The sequence below is a fragment of the Adiantum capillus-veneris genome, chromosome 21 (genome assembly GCF_014529385.1).
Source record: "Adiantum capillus-veneris isolate H3 chromosome 21, ASM1452938v2, whole genome shotgun sequence".
In the NCBI taxonomy this organism is placed as follows: domain Eukaryota; kingdom Viridiplantae; phylum Streptophyta; class Polypodiopsida; order Polypodiales; family Pteridaceae; genus Adiantum; species Adiantum capillus-veneris.
The window spans coordinates 1,793,821-1,814,218 of record NC_140951.1 but is presented as its reverse complement, the minus strand read 5'-3'; the positions used below and the strand labels follow the sequence as shown (position 1 = coordinate 1,814,218).

The window sequence follows — 20,398 nt, the reverse complement described above, 5'->3', positions numbered from 1 at the left end:
GCAGCTGGACGGGGCTCTGTCGCAATGCAAGGGAGTTGAGCCCTTTGGGCTCTCTCTCTCTCTCTCTCTCTCTCTCTCTCTCTCTCTCTCTCTCTCTCTCTCTCTCTCTCTCTCTCTCTCTCTCTCTCTTCTGCTGCAGCCTGTTTCGGCAGAGCTTCGGATGGTGGGCTGCGCAGCTTGTGGACTCTGCAAGGGGACGGACTGCAGTTGTTTGGTGTGCGAAAGGAGGAGGGAAGGGCATGGAGCAGGACAGAGCTTGATGGTGAAAGCTGCGACCAGGGCTGTTGGAGCTTCGAAGGCGCCAAGGTCGTGCTTCGCGCAGGAGAGTGGAACGGAGTACGTACTGGATGGTGAAGGCGCAACAGGAGAGCTCACTTCATGGCAGAGGGAGCATGGTTGAGGGCGGTGCACAAAGAGGGAGCATGGCTCACCGCCTTCACGGCAGAGGGAGCATGGCTCAAGGCCGAGGTCTCCATGGCGGTGGATGGGGGGGCGTGGTCTCTGAAGTGCGAGCACGTCGCTGCGTGTGAACTAAGGAGGACCCAAAATGTTAGGGCAAAAGCCAATCTGATTGATTAATTAATTAATGAAAGGGTACATCAACCCAGTATGTCTCCCTAATTTTGTAAGCAGGACAAATTATATGGAATCTGAGGAGATGCCCTCTTCAGAACCAAAGCAAAAGGAAATGCTCGGCGAACAGAGAGCATAAGATGTTTTTTTTTTAATATCGAAAAAAAATGGAGTGACAGCTAGTATATGCACCCCCGCCGGAACCGTGGACGGCTGGCGGTTGCTAGCTCCTCTGAGCGCTTGTGAGACAGGAAGCGCGCTGCAGCGCATGCGGTGGAAGGCTTTTCAGGGTCCTCGTCATGCAAGAGCACATGAGAGCTCAGGATGTTGAAGAGCGATTGTCGATCCAGTGGGAGCAGGAGCAGGAGCAGATGGAGGATGAGACGAGAGTGGGAGGACTCGTGGAGCGAGGTATCGGTAGCGAGTACAGTCTCTCTCTGACACGACCATGAGGCGACGTTCAGGGGAGTCTGGACGAAGCGGATGGGGAGGAGGACGAGGACGAGGGGGAAGAGATTTGCATGTTTGCAGGTTTTCATGCCCCCAACAAGCCCACTGAGATGCTGAGATTCACTGTCGCTCCTGCATAGCAGGACCACAGGGCAGGGCGGGGCGGGCGTGAGGGGCAAGGGAAGAACACGCAGATAGAATGCAGCGCATGAATCAACGCCAGCTGAACGCCTAGTTTCAAGACCTAAGGTCTTCGAAGAATCTTTGAAGGAAATTGACTAATGAAACTAAAGTAGACCCAGTATGTCCCGTATGTCCCCTCAATCTTTTTTTTCATTTGTTTTAAGCGGTATCTTCAGGGATGTTGCTGTGGTTAGTGGGGGAAAAGCCAAGGAGCCGACAACTGTTGGTATGCGGTGCGTATGGCAGGTGTAGAGAGAGAGAGAGAGAGAGCGAGAGAGAGAGAGAGAGAGAGAGAGAGAGAGAGACAGAGAGAGAGAGAGAGAGAGAGAGAGGGAGCCTGGGAGGATGTTTGTGGAGAGAGAATATTTTTTGTGGTCGAGAAGGAGTTGGCGTCGCTGATGACTACAGGTGGGAGGGCGGATAGGAGACGGATGTCGAGGAGAGACACAGGTCGACAAGGGGAGAGAGGATGGAGCAAGTGTAGGGATGCAGGTCATAGCAGGAGAGGGTGTTTGTCGCAAGCAGGTCAGTGCGCACCACGCATGGCGATTTCTCCCAGACTCGGAGGGCGATGAAGATGGAACTTCGCCTGCGAGTTTGTGGAGTTGAGACAGAGCTCTGTCTCTCTCTGTGTGTCCTCTACTGCATGATGTGATCGATGGCGATCACAGTCCTCCGGGTCTGCAGATACACCTCTCGCGAGCAAATCCGACCTGAGCTGAGGTTGCAACAGCGCGAGGCTCAAGCCGGCGCAAACCTGCAATGGGGTAGAGGCAGGCTAGGTTGGTGGCGAAGCAAGCATGCATCCAAGGGTGCAGCTGGGCGTTTTCCTTTTTCATTTGCAAGATTCGTGCTGAATCTGGATGGTTAATTAATTAATGTGTGTTGGGAAAGACCCGGTAGTAGTATGCATATTGTATGCATATTGAAGTGCTATGCATATTGAAGCCAAACACACCGTCAATCGTAGCTACGGTGTAGGAAATTACAAAGAATTACAACCATGCATCGAGTAGAGCTTTATCTTACTTGTTTTGTTTACTATGTGTATGTCGCCTAGGCACACGATTGGCTCTATGATTTGACAAATTGGTGGGTGGTTGCATACCCTCAGTATTAAAGGGCACGAGGTCTTTAATGAAGACCTCGTCATGGGATTGGCGATGATCAACTACATGCATGAATCTCGAGGAAGATGGACATCAAGCAAAAAGAAGGGGTGGCAGCGTCCCCTTCTCGATTTGAACGCGACATTTGGGCTTTGGCAACGCAATGGCCTAACTGGATGTGTACGTGTCCCCATGCCAAACACAACCTGTACAAGCAAAAGTAAACTAGGACACAAAAAAATAAACTAGGACATGTCCCCTTTAAAATCGGACGATTGAGTTTACCTCACATTTTGCATGTGCAAATGGACGTCGTCGATCTTATAACGGCCACTTCATTAAAGACCCTATGGCCTTTTTGTGCCAAGAGTTGCCTACCTAGCTTTTGGTATGCTAGTAATTGGCTTTACGTACTTGCTTTGTTCTTATAGAGCCAAGAATACAAATACGAAGCAGTTTGGAAACCACAAATTGTTATGGATAATGGGACTATGGTATTCCATGTATAATGTCAACACAAGGTTACGAATGGTAATCCGTTGGCATAGCAACACATGTTTTGACATCGCAATTGTAGTTCAGTTTCACACTAAGTGAACTCTCGTTGAGTGCACATCTTGGATCGAATGGTCATGATTAAACCCCGACACTACCGATTGATTGTGACCATTGATTCGTCTTGAAAGGAAGGGGAGGAAGGGGGGTTCTCAGTCACAAGGGGTAGCTTAGGAGGCATGGAAGCATCATATGCTACGAGGTGTTTCCATGTCTCTTTTGTTTTCTTGGGTTCGACACTCTGCGGGTGGCACAAACTCTTACGTACTTGAATGGCTAGGTGGACTATTTCCACTTACCATGGGTGTGTCATCTTATGTGTGTTGTCTTGGAGGGCAAGGAAGATGAAGGTTAATAAACAACTATGAAGGGATTTGACCAAGGGCTATATCGAGCCTATGGCTAAGGTTGGGGTGCCAATCATATGATTGGGATCAAAATATGTTAAGATAAGAGGGCACGTCACAAATGTAAGGTTGAATGTAACATTGGACGTAGGACCTGAGGCAATATAGCCTAACTTATAGAGATAGAGAGAGAGAGAGAGAGAGATAGAGAGATAGAGAGAAGAGGAGCCGTGAATAGAATCTAACGTGAACGAATCTAGCGTGCGATCGACGGCAAGTGGGAGGGAGGGAGGCAGGCAGGCCCCCTGTTCTCTCTCTCTCCATCTCTTCTCTGCAAAACAGGGGGCTTCCCCTGCCCCCTTCCAGCTCCCCTCCCCCAGGTTCCCCTGCGCCTTCTTTATCTTTTTCTCATCCATGGCAGGTCAGCGCCCCCTTAACCCTTTTATACACGCAGGCACGTATGCATGCTGCTGACGCCTACGCCCTAGATCCACACACACACACACACACACACACACACACACACCCTTCTTCCAGTCTGCCTCTTCATCTCCCCGGCCCTCGCCTCTCTGTTGCTTGCTTGTGCCTGGAAATGAACATCGTCCATAGCCGCAGATTGGCCCTGCTTGCTGTTGACACACCCTCCCCTTCCCTCTCCCCCCTCCTCTCTCCCCCCTCCTCCCCCACCACCCCTAACCTCAGAATCAACTACGCCTCTTCGCACGACTCCTCTGCTTACCCTTCTTCCTCCACCTTCCATGGCCCCTACATGGGCATCGTCCTTGTTGTCCTCCTCGTCACCTTCTTTCTCATGGCCGCCTTCTCTGTCTATGTCCGCCGCTATGCCTTCTCGGCCGGTGGCGACATTGGTGGCATCAGTATGGATCGCTCAGGGCGTCCTCGCGGCTTGGATCGCTCGGCCATTGACGGTTTACCCATCGTAGTTTTCCACTGCACAAAAGGAGAATCCAAAGAAGCGGATTCGTCAGTACATGCGCATGAGTGGCGGCGCAGGCCCGATTGCGTGGTGTGCCTTACGGATTTCCAAGAGGCGGAGAATGTGAGGTTGCTGCCAAAGTGTGAGCACTGTTTTCATCCAGAGTGTATAGACATGTGGCTTTTCTCTCATACGACATGCCCGCTCTGTAGGCGAAGTCTCTTGCCTGCTGCGTCGGCACTGGCAACAGCAACAGCAACAGCAACAGCACTGGCGCCCCCTTCCCCTAGTCCACCTAATGTTAATCAAACTGTTAGCTAACCAATGTGCAAAATACAGGTATATTTAATTCTATAGTTTGGGCCTTGTGCATTCTTCCTGCTATACAATTCTGTCAATCCCCATCCTTTTGCCCTTTGTGAATTCATGGGACTATACATACACACAGTCATGCAAAGTCAAGTGAATGTACTATTATTGGTGTAAAACAAACGGTTGGAATAGGATTATTGTTCATTGGCAATGCAAGAGATGGCCAAGTTGGTGTTGAGTGTAGTGATGCAGCAATATTCAACATACCAATGAGGCTTAAAAGATAAGAGAGGCATCTTATATTGATTGCCCAGAGTTAATGTTGGCAGTGTAGCTCTCAACGTTATCAAGAGGAAGGAAGGTTTCTTACTAGCCTTTCAGAGATCGTTGAAGAAATTTGCATTGAAGCAAGTAGTGTGCGACAGAAAAGAGCTTGACATGATGCCAACAATAGGACACGAGGCATGAAAATGTGCATTTATGTAGTAATAATGGTGCTTTTAGGGTGTGGCTTAGATGCATCTTCTTATTAGGATCATATAGTCCTGACTCTCGTTGGACCACTATCCTCTATGCTTGCTTGTTCACTACATGCTTGGCTTCATTGGACCAATCTCTTTTTTTTTTCCTTGGGCAATCTCATCAACTAGTTTTCTAGGATTGTGACCACAGCTGCATGTTGCAGGGGTTGGACCATAGGAGGTGTGCTTAAAGTACTAGGTTCTTTGCAATTGCCAAAGCACTCCTATTAGTAAGATGGTGGTGGCATCGACACCCAAGTCGGTTAAATTGAGCCAAATGCAGTCAACAATAGATGTGAAAGCTACCTCGTACTTAGTCACCCAACTACTAGAAGTGACCAATGTAAGCTGCTTCTTGCTCAACCAAGATATGGAAGAACCTCCGAGCATGAAACAATAACCACTAGTGGAAACTCGTGTCATAGCTACCAACCAAGGCATACAGAAATGTGATCACAATGGACATCACTTGAGATTCGTAAACTTTAACACCCTCTCTGCAGTTCATATTGGACATATGTATGAAGGCCGAGTTGACGAAGAAGCTACAATGGACACTCCAACAATGCCCGACTATTGGTTACATCTTGGATGCCATCTTGAGCATCGGTTGCCTCATAGAAAGTTGAACTATAGACCACACTACGTCCAATAATCCCCATTTGTGAAATGTGAACACATCATGTCTAAGATTTACAAGATAATGAACTTTGGAACACACCGTGTCCTAAGAAATCCATAAGGGGGGAAGTGGAGTACTTAAGTACTTAAGTGAAGAGTACTTAAGCAAGTAGTGTGTGACAGAAAAGAGCTTGACATGATGCCAACAATAGGACGCGAGGCATGAAAATGTACATTTATGTAGTAATAATGGTGCTTTTAGGGTGTGGCTTAGATGCATCTTCTTATTAGGATCATATAGTCCTGACTCTCGTTGGACCACTATCCTCTATGCTTGCTTGTTCACTACATGCTTGGCTTCATTGGACCAATCTCTTTTCTTTTTTTTTTTTTCCTTGGGCAATCTCATCAACTAGTTTTCTAGGATTGTGACCACACCCGCATGTTGCAGGGGTTGGACCATAGGAGGTGTGCTTAAAGTACTAGGTTCTTTGCAACTACCAAAGCACTCCTATCAGTAAGATGGTGGTGGCATTGACACCCAAGTCAGTTAAATTGAGCCAAATGCAGTCAAGCACTTAGTCTCCCAACTACTAGAAGTGACCGATGTAAGCTGCTTCTTGCTCAACCAAGATATGCAAGAACCATCGAGCATGAAACAATAACCACTAGTGGAAACTCGTGTCATAGCAACCAACCAAGACATACGGAAATGTGATCACAATGGGCATCACTTGAGATGCATAAACTTTAACACCCTCTTTGCAGTTCATAGTGGACATATGTATGAAGGCCGACTTAACAAAGAAGCTACAATGCACACTCCAACAATGCACGACTATTGGTTACACCTCGGATGTCATCTTGAGCATCGGTTGCCTCATAGAAAGTTGAACTATAGACCACACTACGTCCAAGAATCCCCATTTGTGAACTGTGAACACATCATGTCTAAGATTTACAAGATAATGAACTTTGGAACACACCTTGTCCTAGGAAATCCATAAGAGGAAGTGGAGTACTTAAGGTCCCCCTAGTAGTATATAAAAGGCACCTATCCTCCATTGTATAGTCATTCTAATTCATTGCCAAGTTGGTTGGTGCAAAGCTCTTTGTCTCTCTCTCTCTCTCTCTCTCTCTCTCTCTCTCTCTCTTCCTTCTAACCATATGTGTTTGCATCGTCGACTTTGACAACATGCTTTTAACAAGAACTCACTCTTATCAAGCATAAGATTTTGCTCTGTGTGTGTGTGTGTGTGTCTCTCCCGTCCACTCTCTCTAACCATATGCTTTTGCATCATCGACTTTGACAACATGTTTCTAATAAGAACTCACTCTAATCAAGCGTAAGATTCTTCTTAAATTTGCAAGCTTATCAAAGAAAAGTTTTGGACATTTCAAATGATCATATTTACAAGTTCATGATTCCTTGTATAAATTTAAACGAGTGATAAAATCACAAGGCTTGCTAATGAAAAGTGAGAATGTAATATACTTCCAAGCAAGTATTAGATAGAGCAAGGATTAACGAGTAGAGGAATGAGGGAAGAACCACGACAACTGGCAAGCATTTCCTCAAGGAAGAAAGGGTGGTGCTGGTGATCTTTGTAGATTTGTTTGAAGAACTACACTGGGAGAAATATCTTTGTATAATAATAATCCAATCAAAATTAAAGCCTTCTTCACAAATTTAGGCTAGTGGAGAGGTTTTAATCCAAACATAGTCTAGTCTTGCATTGTCTATGAAGGATGTGTCTTGGATCCTTTGATTGCAGTTTCTTTGTAAAAGCATGGCTTGCATCGAAGTCAACATGAATGTTGAAGTCCTGAAGAATGATGCTAAGGGCAATGTCTTAAGTTTGTTTCCTGAAGCTCTCAAGTTGTGTAAGTGGATAAATGGCAAGAGCCTTTGGTGACTTCTATACAAAAAAGTTATGCGCTAGTTGTTCTTGGCTAGAAAACTTAGGCTTTGATAATTCTCCAAAAAATGAATGTTATTCCATGGTGCCATTATCATTACTTTTTCATATTTTTAGTCATGGGCCGGGCTTGTCCGTTCCGTAGGTTTATGGTCAAGGGTTGGTGATCGCCGATGAGAGACACACCATACTTATGTAATGTTGATTGGACGTATATGGATGCATATTTGTGAAAGGGACAACCCATAGAAAAGGATTGTAAACCTAGTTTTTCCTCATTTTGAAGGTTTTAAGTTTTGCTCTTGTCTTATCCTCTTGAGTTGTTTGGTTGAGAGAGAGAGAGAGAGAGAGAGAGAGAGAGAGAGAGAGAGAGAGAGAGAGAGAGAGAGAGATAGATAGATAGATAGATAGATTGAATTATCGTCCACGGAGGTCAGATATTACCCATGGGACCAAAAACAAAGCATTACAACCACTTCTTCTAAGTGCGAGCAATCAATACATATCAGTTAGGGACTGAGGGTCCATCAAAAGAAAAAGAAAAGCCTAAGAGGGGCTCCTATGGGGTAGAGGCTGGTTTAGGAGTTCGAAACTCCTGGATGATGGCCTTCCCTCCGCGGTATACTGCCCACTTGCCTTTGGATCGTGCTTCACGCACTTTTTTCAGCTCTTCACCTTTGTGCTTGATTTGTGTCGGGGTAAGTTCTTCGGCGATCCAAAATCCGGTGTCTCTAAGGAGACGCGATTGATGGAGTAATCGGAGCCGCTCCTCTTTGTCTTTGAACTCAAGAATGGCATGTCCACTAGGTGTGCGCTTGGTGTTGAACTTGTTGACGATACATTCCACCGGATCATAGTCGATATGGACCGGTTTAAGAGTTTCGTTGAGGAGGTCGATTAACTTGCAGAAATCTTGTTGGCACTCATCCCATGCTTGGGGCAGCCCTCCAATGCGAAGCTTGAGGGCATTCTCTTCTTGAAGCTGGCGTTCCCGCAGTTCTGTCTTCACACAAGTTTCCACTTTGGCGAGTGCGATCGTGTGAACTTGAGTGACCTTTTCTTCGACTTCCTTCACCTTGTCTGTTGTGAGACCGATCATGCAGTCAAATCGTGCCTCGAGCGTGTTAAGGCGCGCTTTGAGGTCGCGGTTTTCTTCCATGACCATGTCAAGGGCAGCTTGCAATTGTCCGATGCGGTCTGTCTTGCTCGGAGCTGCAAGGACGGTGGCAAAGCTACCTCGTGCTCTCCCCGAGGTTTTGGGACTGTTGGTCGCCATCTTCTCGCTTGCTGAAGGCTTTGGTGAGAACATATTCTTCAAAAGCCCAAAAACTCAAATGCTAATTCTTGAGGTCTTAGCTCAGGTCAACAGGCCGAACAGATTTGATTGAAATCAAAGGAATCACCTTCTTGACAGTAGAGTCACCTACCTCAGGGCTCTTGAAAGCTTGAAAGAGGTTCACCTTCTTGTTGATTCGAAAACACAGACCTATTCGAAAACCAGAGTAAGGTTGATTCTTTGAGGAAGTTGATACCTTAGTAAGGACAATCTCTTTTCGAGGATTCTGCAGGGTGGAATCGGGTCGATTTCTGGGGGCAGGGCCGACGGGAGATGCAGGCTGTGCAGGAGCCACCGAATCGAGCAGGGCCAAGCTGGATCGAACAGAGCGTGGGCGTGCAGAACTGTGCAGCAACCAGGCCGTGCAGGAGCCGCCAAGTCGAACAGGGCCAAGCGGAATCGAGCAGGGCATGGGCGTGCAGAGTTGTGCAGCAAACCAGGCCTTGGGTCGAGTGAGAGAGAGAGAGAGAGAGAGAGAGAGAGAGAGAGAGAGAGAGAGAGAGAGAGAGAGAGAGAGAGAGAGAGAGAGAGAGAGAGAGAGAGAGAGAGAGAGAGGAAGGACATAGGCAAGCAACAACGAGTACTGCAGCGACGAGGAGGATGGGTAACAACATCAGTTTCTTCCTCTCAACGCGCGCAAGATTCCCTCACAGTGACAACAACACAGGAGTTGAGTGACACACTTTTTGTTGTTGTAGTGCACATGTTGTGTGCTTGTAGCCCCTATGGCTTACACATGGCATTGAGCAAGTCCCTGTGATCGACATTTTTGTCATCATTGTTGGGGAACCGCTCTACGCCAAGCTTCAATTGCAGCCTGCATTCTGTGCGTTGAGGTTACTTTTCTATGTTTGAAAGGTTTGGAAGTGTGTGTCTGTATTGTCTGTGTGTGCAAATATGTGTGCATTGTTGCATATTGATGTCGGTTGTTTTGTTGTTGTCAAAATTTTGTTGTGTTATGTGTGTTGTAGAAGGGAATGAGAAGGTTCTGTTTTGGCTTCAATCTCAATTAAAACAGATCGTGTACTTTGATTAATTTCTAATTTTTCGGTTAATTTATGCTCTGTATGTGGTCAATTGAACTGCTTTATTTCTATTCACAAATTGCAGAAAAATAATTATTGAAAAAACCCAAAAAAAGAGAAACGCCACACAATTGGTTGTGATTTTTTGAATTGACACAAAAAAAAACCGCGACTCCAACTAGTTTCTGTGTAGGCAAGAAAGAGAAAAAGGCTCAATCGCCCTTGCCCCCACCCACGCCCACGCCTTTTGAGCACAGTCTTGGTCTTGGTCTTTGGATAGTAGTTATGCTTGAGTCTATATATATACCCGACTCCTTGAAGATGAGAATGGGCCATGTGAGATAAAGCCTCCACCTTTTCCTCCACAAGCCTCCCTTCAACTTTCACTTCCGCCCACTTGCTTAGGTAGAAATTGCTTGTTTTGAGGGTCATGCACACCTCAGGTGGTCAAAAGCTATGCTAGAAAGTGCGCCAAGATCCCCTCAGTGATACACTCGTTTTAGCTATTGCATGCCTCGGTTTGCATGAATAGCAACAAAAAAGAGAAAAAAACAAGAAAACAAATAACAACTGTAACAACAAAACACATTTTTTTTTTGAAGGAAAGTGTTTAGAGAGCTTACCAACGCTTGTAAGACATTGGAATCATATGTACCTATGCTCTGGACAAGTGCTAGAGTATGAGCAATTAGAAAGTGCCTAGAATTATGGGGGAACCCATTATCCACCCATGTTAGGTTCCATGCCTTCGGCTGAAACCCAATGTAGTGCGACCCAAGACCCACACATCGCGGTGGCTAGTGACTCTTCCTCTGATTTTGACAGGATGGAGGGACACCCTAACCCATACCATGAACATACAAACCAGAACATACTTGTCCCAAGCCCACAACCAAGTGCTAGTGTGTTTAGTCACCTAATGGAAACCATTAGTCGAGCCACTTATTCAAAGCCTACGGCTAGTGAAGTAAACGAAGGGGATCGGGAGGTAGATTTTCCTTTCACATCTTATGAAGATCCCATACTCTCCAAGAGTGTCCATGTCGATATCCTACCCCCTACATTCAGTGAAGACCCTACAAAGCAATCGCCCTCTAAAGTTCTACTACTCGATGATAGGAGTCTTGCGAAAGTACAAGAAGTTGAACAATATATGCAAGCAGCTAGGGAGAAGGAAATTGAGAGCTTCCGTAAGATATAAGAACACCGAGCCATGAAGACAAAGGTTCCTATGACAATAGTCATGCCAGTCGAGCAATCGAGTGCTCCCAAATTAGTAGTCACTAAGGGTAGACCATAGGGAGCCACAATGCCTCCACTTCAAAGGAAACCTCTAGCATGCCAAGCTTAGAGGGGTATTTCTCAATGAAAAGCAATGGAAATCTCATTGCTGTACCATTCAACTCATGCAAGGTATAAGTTACATTTCCATGTACATGCTTAACCACATAAGGGCCAAACCATCTCTTTGAAAGTTTTCTTATCGCTAAATGTTGCTTATCAAGACTACTTCATACACCAACACCCAATCACCTTCCTCAATAGCTCTAGATCTGAGCATGTGCCTTTTATCAAATCTATCCTTATTCTTCAACCTTTCATCTTTTAATCGTGCTACTGCAATCTCAATATCTTGAGGCCTTCGTTCTGATTTTTGTATGTGCAAAGCAAGAAGGTCTTCCCTACTCATTCCATCTTCCCAAGGCAAAACATTGCATGTAAAAATTACATCCTCAATTGGCATTATAGGGATTAACAGTCTTATGATATTCTTGGATACAGAAAATGCCAAACCCCGGCCAAACAACCGACCCTATCACAAATTGAGACTCCCTCAGTGAGTCCCATGGACCCTTCATATGTTGTTTCACCTGGAGTCTCGGAACAGTCTGAGCCGACAAGCGATAGTTTTACCTTTTCAAATTTAGCTCATCTTTCTCTCAAAGACACTATGGCTACCATGCCTACCCTAGTAATGAGCATGGCAAAAAGTACACCTTGGAACTCATTCATTAGTAAAGCACCGCTACCTAGTAGCACAGTCCCTACAACAGTACCTACTAGTGTGTATCAATCATATATACCTGCTGCCCCTCATGCTCATGTAGATTCTACACCCCCAATTAGTCCAATGGCTTATGCTCCACAATGGCATTATCCAAGATCTTATTCAATTGGATCCATTCCAATTAACAAGAACATGTCATATCCTTAACCTGCGTATTCCTAGGGTCACACCTGTGAACTTTGGACCACTGCATGGTACAACACTGTACGAAGATGGGACCCAAGGACCGTGTGTATTCCAAGACCAAGGCCAACCCCCATTCCACATGTAGTTTCAGAAGCACCTACACCTGCTATACGTGCTCAACATTAGGAGGAGGATGGGTCTAGGAGGCCCTCTTTATTATCCATGAGCTTATGGACGTGATTAACATTTTGACGAATAGGTGTATGCCATGTGTGAAAGAATGGTAGGTATGTAAGAGATGTGTAAGAGTGGTCAAAGGATGCATTTTTTCACCCAAAAAGGAGGTGGATAATTTTTTTCGGTCTTTCATACCACATATAATCTCCAATTTGAGCAAAGATCATAGATCTGCAATCTATGCATTTAGATTTTTCCAAAGATATGCTACAAGATATGGTTTTACCCGCTAGATTTTAAATTCTATTTTGGGGGAAAAATTCAAATTTAGATAAACTAGCCATTTTGCATGTTTGAATTCAAAAGCTGTCCTTTGATTACTTTCTTAATACTAAAGGTTTGACTTTCTTAAACTACCAAGTAAAGAGGACCTCCTAGACCCCATTCTCTTCCTAATAAACTATCGGTCGATCTATTGCGCATTATATGTATAGCATACTTGAGAGAGAGATCCTAGAAGTAAGGTGGTACAAGTGGCCAAGCTCACACAAAAAATTCAGTGCGGTGATGGAGATGTTAGAAAGCATATTGAGGTATTCAAACACGTGTGTGATTCCTTGGAAGAGCACAATGACCTACATACGTGTAAGGCCTTGAGCTTGACTCTGAGTGGAAAGGCTAGAGATTGGTATAGAACCTTAGGGGTTGAAGATGCTACACCCTACTTATAGGAGATTGTTCATGAAAGTGTACATACAAGAGGGTGTACTTTGGGGTGCAGCATCTCTACTCCAAAAAGCTAAAAGGGAGGAAGGGGAGTTAGTGAAAGATTTTATTGGTCATTTGAAGCATTTATTCTTGTTGTATCCCAAATGAGTGTTTCAACAACAATCAGCTTCTCGATAGATTCATTTAGAGGATTGCAACATGAGGGTATCTACAATGGCCTAATCATTAGAGATATCACTACTTGGGAAGCAAATACTGCAATTGCAATCCAACTAGTACCTAGTATCATATGGGAAGGAAGTGAGTTCAAGACATCAAAAAGTGGGCATACTCCTCTCTTGATTGAAAGAATGTTTAGTGGGGGAATACTTGACCCCAATGAAGAAATGGGCATCCCATCTTCACCTACCTTAGGTCATGGACTAGAATCTCAAAAAGTACCCTTGAATATTGCCAAATTAACAGATTTCATGGCTTTTGAAGTTAGAACCACTATCATGTCTAAATTGTACAGAGATCCAAAGCTATTCCTAGCTCTTTGGGCATTTCTCAATGGAGAATTGAAAATCAGCCTACCACAATTTGCACAGATGAATAGGACCAACAAAATCCCAATTAAGAAGGAGCGCTTGGACCCACAATCCAAACCAGATGAAAGCTTCAATTGTTGAAATACATGTTAACAAGTTGGGGCAATACTTTGAAGGCGATGAATCTAATGCTACCCTACCAATCACTACTAAAGGATTAAATGTGAAGGGAATCCTTGACGGTGATGCAAGAGTCAGCATTGTAACAAAAACTTGCTGGTAATCTATGGAAATACCTTAGGGGAGCAAAAAGTTGTGTATGCCAAAGACAAAAAAATGTCTAAGGATGGAAGTAGTGGAGTCTACGATGGTCTGGTGGTAGTTAAGGAGATAGAATTAGCGGAGATAGAATTAGCAAAACCAGACATAGAGTTTTAAACTAACTTTTATTGCTCAAGACCTTACTGAGACTGAAGAGGCTATACTTAAAGAGCTTCTTAAAGAACCAATCCAACAACGATGCTACCCAATGAATCCTAAGTATGCAAAGATTTTTTCTAGAAGAGATTAAAAAAATTATCCAATGTGAATTCATTTATCGTATTGAGCAAATTTCAATATTACTTTCTTGCTACCAAGTTTCTGTTTTACATTGATCATCAAGTGTTGTTTTATCTAGTAAACAAACGATGTTCCATGGAAAGAATTATGCGATTGTTATTAATTCTTCTCAAGTTTGATTTCATTGTTGTTGTAAGGTTTGGAAAAAAACATGTTATGTCAGATCATTTGTGTCCCACATACCCAATAGTGAAACTCTTATTGGACTTGATGATAAAGTGCCCGACACTTCCCTATTCATAGTCAAGAAAATGCATGAATGGAGTGAAAAGATTGTCAACTTTTTAGTTAATGATTTTTCTCCAAAGATCTTCAAGAGAATTTAGCTCGAAAGTTAATCAAGGAATGCAAACCTTATTGCTTGATTTCCAAAACTCTCTATAAGCGAGGAAAAGATGACATTCTTAGGCGTTGTGCCCGTGGGTGAGGATGAATATTTGTACATTTTGCAAGAAGCACACATGGGCATAGTTGGTGGTCACTTTTCAGGACAATTGAGTGCTGGAAAGACATTACAATCAGGCTATTGGTGGCCCACTTTATTTAAGGATGCATCACTCTTTACAAAATGATGTGATGAATCCCAACGCTATGCAAAACCACAAAGAAAAGATAAGATGCCTCTACATCCTATTAAGGTGACCCAACCATTTTAAAAGTGGGGCTTAGACTTTGGAGGTCCAATTAGTCCGACATCCCGTAATACTCAATCCCGATATATCATCATTGCGCCTGACTGTTTGTTCCCACCATAAGTGTACACCTTATTGTCCACAAGCGAATGGCCAAGATGAGAGTACTAGCAAGACTCTAATTTCTATCTTGACTAAGATGGTAGAGGCTTATCGTACATATTGGAACTTGAAGCTTACATAAGCTCTATGGGCTTATCGTACTGCTTATAAAGTGGCTATTGATTTCACACCGTTTAAAATGGTGTATGGTCAAGAAGTAGTAATGCCATGGGAGTTCATCATTCCTAGTCTTTGAGTAGATTATCAAGTAGTTTGGGATGGTAACTCATTAGTTGATCGTTTATATTTCCTCAAAAAGCTAGAGGAAGAGAGGAAATTCGCTGTGCAGAATGCCCTTACGGAGAAGGATAGGAGAAAGAAGTTGTTTGATCGCCATTTAAATAACAAGGACATCAAAGTAGATGATAAAGTTCTTATGTATGGAGTGTGTAATAGAAAGAAAATTTGGTTAGTGGAAGTTTGTCTCTAGGGATTGGATATCTTCGAAGTGGATCACAGCAATAGGAATACTTGGAGAAAGGAAGTTCTACGTTTTTTCACTCATTAGTATTTCATGCTAATGTAAACTATTGATATAGACAATTGATACGATGTTATATACATGTAACTTATCTTTCTTTATAATGTCATTATCCTTGTCCATATATCAAGTCTGGTCTACTTCATTGTATGGTTCAATAGTTTGTATAATCAAACTATTGTTAGGTTTCTCATTTCACACACACACTCTTATTCCTAGCTAGCTTTTCGTCGGGCTAGCACCATACAATGGTAGTAGATCAACTACATTAATATTAACCCAATCCAAAGGGATGAGTTGGGTCTCTTTATCTCCTTAATTGGTCAAGCACCTATAGGTGTACATGTAATCATTGTATTCTAACAAATGCACTACACGTATACAAGATACAAGGTTCATTCTTGACACCATGGATGGATTACTTATTAACAAATACCTTATCATCTATAGATTTTATAACTCGATAATGTCCCACATGGACCCCATAGTGATTATTATATATTTATCAAGCCCACTTACCTTCAAACACTTGATATGGACAATACTAGCATATTAAAATTTCCTATTATCAAATGGATAGGACTGACAATCACAAGTAACAAAACTCCTAAATCTTGATAAGATGACACATGATGTTTTCACTATGTTCACCTAAACATAATAGGTGGAGGATAGGTCCACTTGGTGGCCTATCCTCTACCAAATGGACCTCTCCTCGGGGATGGGGGATGACCACACACACACACACACACACACACACACACACACACACACACACAAACAAACAAAATTTATGTTAGTTGACCGAGAATTATTATAGGAAGGATAGCTATACAATGTCACCGGCAATATAACACATTTGGGGAGTTTTTAGTGGTTTGAAGCTCTGAGTGATGAAGACTCAAACATGATGATTTTTTTTTATGATGATGTAGACATCACTACTGCTATCTTCTAAAGTTCTCCACGCATGTTGTCTACCTTTTTGTCAATCATTATAATTATTAATCATCTTTCTCTTGTACTTCTCTATAGACTTGACTATAGAATTTTTAGAACTTTCCAATATAACATAGCAGGTTACCCAACAAAGGTAGCTCTTAACATGTGTGTAAATTGTGTTCTTCCATGTCACCTAGAGATCCATGTGAGTCGAACCCTGTAACTCTAAAGATGATTGAAGACCGTGGGAAGTGCAAGATCACAAAATATTACACACATGTTCTGGAGCTAGTTTGGAGAAGTAAAAGAGCAAGAGACATCTATAACAAGAATGAGACATCAAAAATCTATCATGCTCACTGAAATTCTAGAATTACTCAAACCTAATCAAAATCTATCCGTGCTCACAGATATGGAAAGTTTACCAGAGTTATCCACTTCTACACTTAATGAAAGGAACCCTTTTTACTTTTCTCAAGTGTTTCACATGATCTACCTTGTGCTTATCTCTAATTGGGATTTGGTAGCTAAACTAGTGTGTGAGAAAAATTTTGAGGAATTAGAATGGATGATACGTGTATTGATATGAGTGATCTCTATTCGGTAGAGAACGTCTCCCCGATTGCATAATTAGCTTATCCTTTTGAGCAAGATGAATATCCACGCTTGGTGAAATTCTTGGTGAACCTATGGCATGGGATGATGAGGAAGATTTATCAAATTTCACGAATAAAACCCATGGTCTCACTGAGGATGAATTTATTTATCTTGAAGACGGTGAGAATAGAGGTTTAGCCTTAGGGCTGTCAGCCAATCTATACAATAACCTCTTTCCTTGATCTTGTATTGTAGTACTAATAGATAGGTTAGGGTTCTATATTTTGTTTTAATGTTGTTCAATAAATGGTTAATACCTTCTCCCAATGATGAGCCTCCTAGAGGTCTGTGGTACTATTTGCTAATGTGTATAAGAAGATGTTGAATTAGCTCAACTTTTTAGCATTAGGAGGTCCTTGGCATGTCCACAGTAAAACACATCAAAGAATTGCGACCAATAAAAAAATGTGTTTCTTATCCATTATTGTTACCTCTTCGTTTTTCCTAGCATTCATGCTTATCTGTTTCAAGAGTAATCAATCACAAAGTCTCTAACATACTTGCTTAAGTATTCTATCTTAAATTCAATATATTTTACCTCATAATCCTTGTCTAGGTTTGTTAATCAAGAGTTCCAAATGAGATAGTTTAACCAAGGTAGAGCATTAGAGATCTTCTCTTAATACCACTAGAGATGCCTTCCTAATTCTCAGTGGTTACTTTAGTCTCTTAATCCAATATTATGAAGCATTGCATGTAGTGTGACAGTGCTTCTAGTGGGCTTAATCTCTCTTGACCTTTAGCTTAAGTATTATAAAGGAAGTTTGACTATTATGATGATCATGAGGAGGGTAACAGTGTCAAGATGACCCCCCCAAAGATACACAATTGAAAATCAACAAAAGGCAACGCCACTCAAAAAATAAACCAAAAAGTCAATTAAGGCTCTACGTGGCAACAAAGTTTATAACACAAACACTTTGGGGGGTCAACCAAAGGGAGTCAATTCAAACAATGATTTCATGTGTGATTTCCTTTATCATCCCTTAACTTGAGGTTCTTCTAGGTATAACCTCTAGTCAGTCCTGCGACATGAAACACTCTGCTCTTGTGATTAAACAGCTTCATTGACTATGGAGAATTAGACAAATTGACCATGAAATTAACAATTGACATTGATTGCCTTAGTGATAGTCATTAGGAAGAGGATGGGGTCTAGGAGGGCCTCTTTATTTGCCATGAGATTATGGAGGTTATTAACTTTTTTGACAAATAGGTGCATGCCATGTGTAAAAAATGGTGGGTGTGTAAGAGAGATGTAAGAGTGGTTAAAGGATGCACTTTCTTCCCCAAAAAAGGGTGGACGATCTTATGATGTTTGGACCTCCATAACTTTTACATTCAATCTCCAATTTGAGTGGAGATTATAGAGCTATGATCTACACGTTGACATATTTCCAGATATGCTATAGGACAAGGTTTTATCCATTATATTTTAAATTTTATTTTGGAGGGAAAATTTGAATTCAAATAACTAGCCGTTTTACCTATTTAAATTCAAACACTATCCTTTAATTGGTTTCTTAATACTAAAGGTTTGACTCCCTTAAAGTTCCAAACAAAGAGGCCTTCCTAGATCCCATTCTCTTCCTAATGGAATCTAGTAAAGCTAGAGTCCTTGATTCATTGACCTCTACAAGTGCTAGTGAGTTTAATTATGTTGGATTTTAATGTTTTTTCATAAAAATATAATATCTAACCAACCCAAATGATTTTCTCATATTGAATTGACCATTTAATGTGGGAGAATAGACGGGAACAAGGGTTAGAACATAGACATGTACTTTCAAGTCTATCTCGATACGGGGCCAATGGTAAAGGGGTCCAAATGAGAGATGATCTGTCAAAGAGCAAGGTTAGCTAATGGAACTTAAAGACCTTAGGGTTAGCTTCATTAAATATCTCCAAAGGTTGGTGTTAAAAATTCCTTTGACCTTAGGTAAGCTAGGGCTGAGCTTGAGGTACCCGGCCCAAGCTTGAGGTGCTTGTCATGCTTGATGACTAAGGTGCTTGAGGTGCTTGTCATGCTTGATGACTAAGATTCTTGAGGTGCTTGTCGTGCTTGCTGACTAAGATTGTTAACCACCGGCGTCCACATCTAGTAGTCATGGGTTGGGCTTGTCGGTCCAATAGGAAAAGGGTAAGAGTGATCGCCGATGAGAGGTGCACTCTAACTGGAACATTCAAGGGTTAGTTGGCTAAGCATGGGCGCCCAAGTGTGAATGGGCAAGCTCATATAAAAATCACCTAAACCTAAAAATCACTCATTATCTCATTTGTGCAATTGAAGAGTACTCTTGCTCCATCTCCATCTTCTTCTTCATCTCCTTGTGTGTGTGTGTGTGTGTGTGTGTGTGTGTGTGTGTGTGTGTGTGTGTGTGTGTGTGTGTGTGTGTGTGTGTGTGTGTGTGTGTGTGTGTGTGTGTGTGTGTGTGTGTGTGTGTGTGATCAAGCATTACGACAGCACGGCAGCGGTGACGAGGCAATTGAGCGTGGCATGGCGACAGCTCCCTCTTCTTCGCGGCGAGGAATCCTCCACGAAGGCGAGCGTAGGGCATTGAGTGACACACCCTTGCTCTCTTGAGCTTGCTAGATTAGTCTGGTTGTGTGCTTGCAGCCATTTGTGGCTCGTACATAGTGTACAGCAAGTCTCTTGCTTTGACACGTGCACATTTTTGGCGTCGTTGCCAGGGAAATGCCCTGCACTAAGCTCGAATAGCACTCTATGCTGCTTTGTGGTGCAATGTCAAATGTAGGAAAGGTAGAGAAAGAAGGTGTGTGGCTTGTTGAGAAGGATTTGTGAACTTTGTTTTTGCTACAGTTTACTGTTTTCTGTTAATAAGGTGTTAGATTTTTTGTTGTAAGGTACTGTTTTCTGTTGATAAGGTGTTAGCTTTAAGGTATTAGATCTATAATGCTAGATCTGTAAGCTACAATAAGTAGAACTGTTAGTTAATTAGTTGTTGTAGTAATGTGTTAGTGTGTTTCAGTATCTCTATTAGTTGCAAGTAGGTAGGTTAGGTGTGTGTGTGTGCTCGCACGCGCGGCGCAATCGCAGCGACCTTATCCAAAAAAAAAAAAAGGTAGGATCAGGATCGGGAACATTCCCCATGCCCAAGCCCAAGACCACGCTCAGGCTCAAGCTTCAGTCACCCTTTGGAATTACTTATTTTAGCCTCACGCCTAAGTAAAAATCGACCCTTTTGAGGACCATTGGAGCTTCGGGTAGCCGAATGTTGTGTAGTAAATCACACCACAACCCCCTGAGCGATACGCTCATTTCAAGATATCACATGCTCTAAACCAAAAATCGATCGTAAAAAGACACTTAAAACATCAAAAAACGAGTGAAAACGGGGTGCAAAACGCCCAAAAAATCAATCGG

General features: G+C 42.8%; 1 protein-coding gene across 1 annotated transcript; it reads left to right on the top strand.

Moving 5' to 3' along the window:
- Window positions 1-872: 872 nt before the first annotated feature.
- Window positions 873-4,520, top strand: LOC147430448 (uncharacterized). The gene is made up of 3 exons (XM_086494531.1): window positions 873-997; window positions 1,383-1,439; window positions 3,467-4,520. The coding sequence occupies exons 1-3, from the start codon at window positions 873-875 to the stop codon at window positions 4,473-4,475; spliced, it is 1,191 nt and encodes a 396-aa protein (XP_086350657.1). The 3' UTR covers window positions 4,476-4,520.
- The last annotated feature ends 15,878 nt before the right edge of the window (window positions 4,521-20,398 follow it).

Excerpts from the sequence above, each read along its gene's own strand:
- LOC147430448 (XM_086494531.1), top strand. The coding sequence starts at position 873 with ATGCAAGAGCACATGAGAGCTCAGGATGTTGAAGAGCGATTGTCGATC. Across the intron at positions 998-1,382 it reads GAGCGAGGTATCGGTAGCGA|GGATGTTGCTGTGGTTAGTG; the intron begins GTACAGTCTCTC and ends CGGTATCTTCAG. Across the intron at positions 1,440-3,466 it reads CCGACAACTGTTGGTATGCG|AACGAATCTAGCGTGCGATC; the intron begins GTGCGTATGGCA and ends GAATCTAACGTG.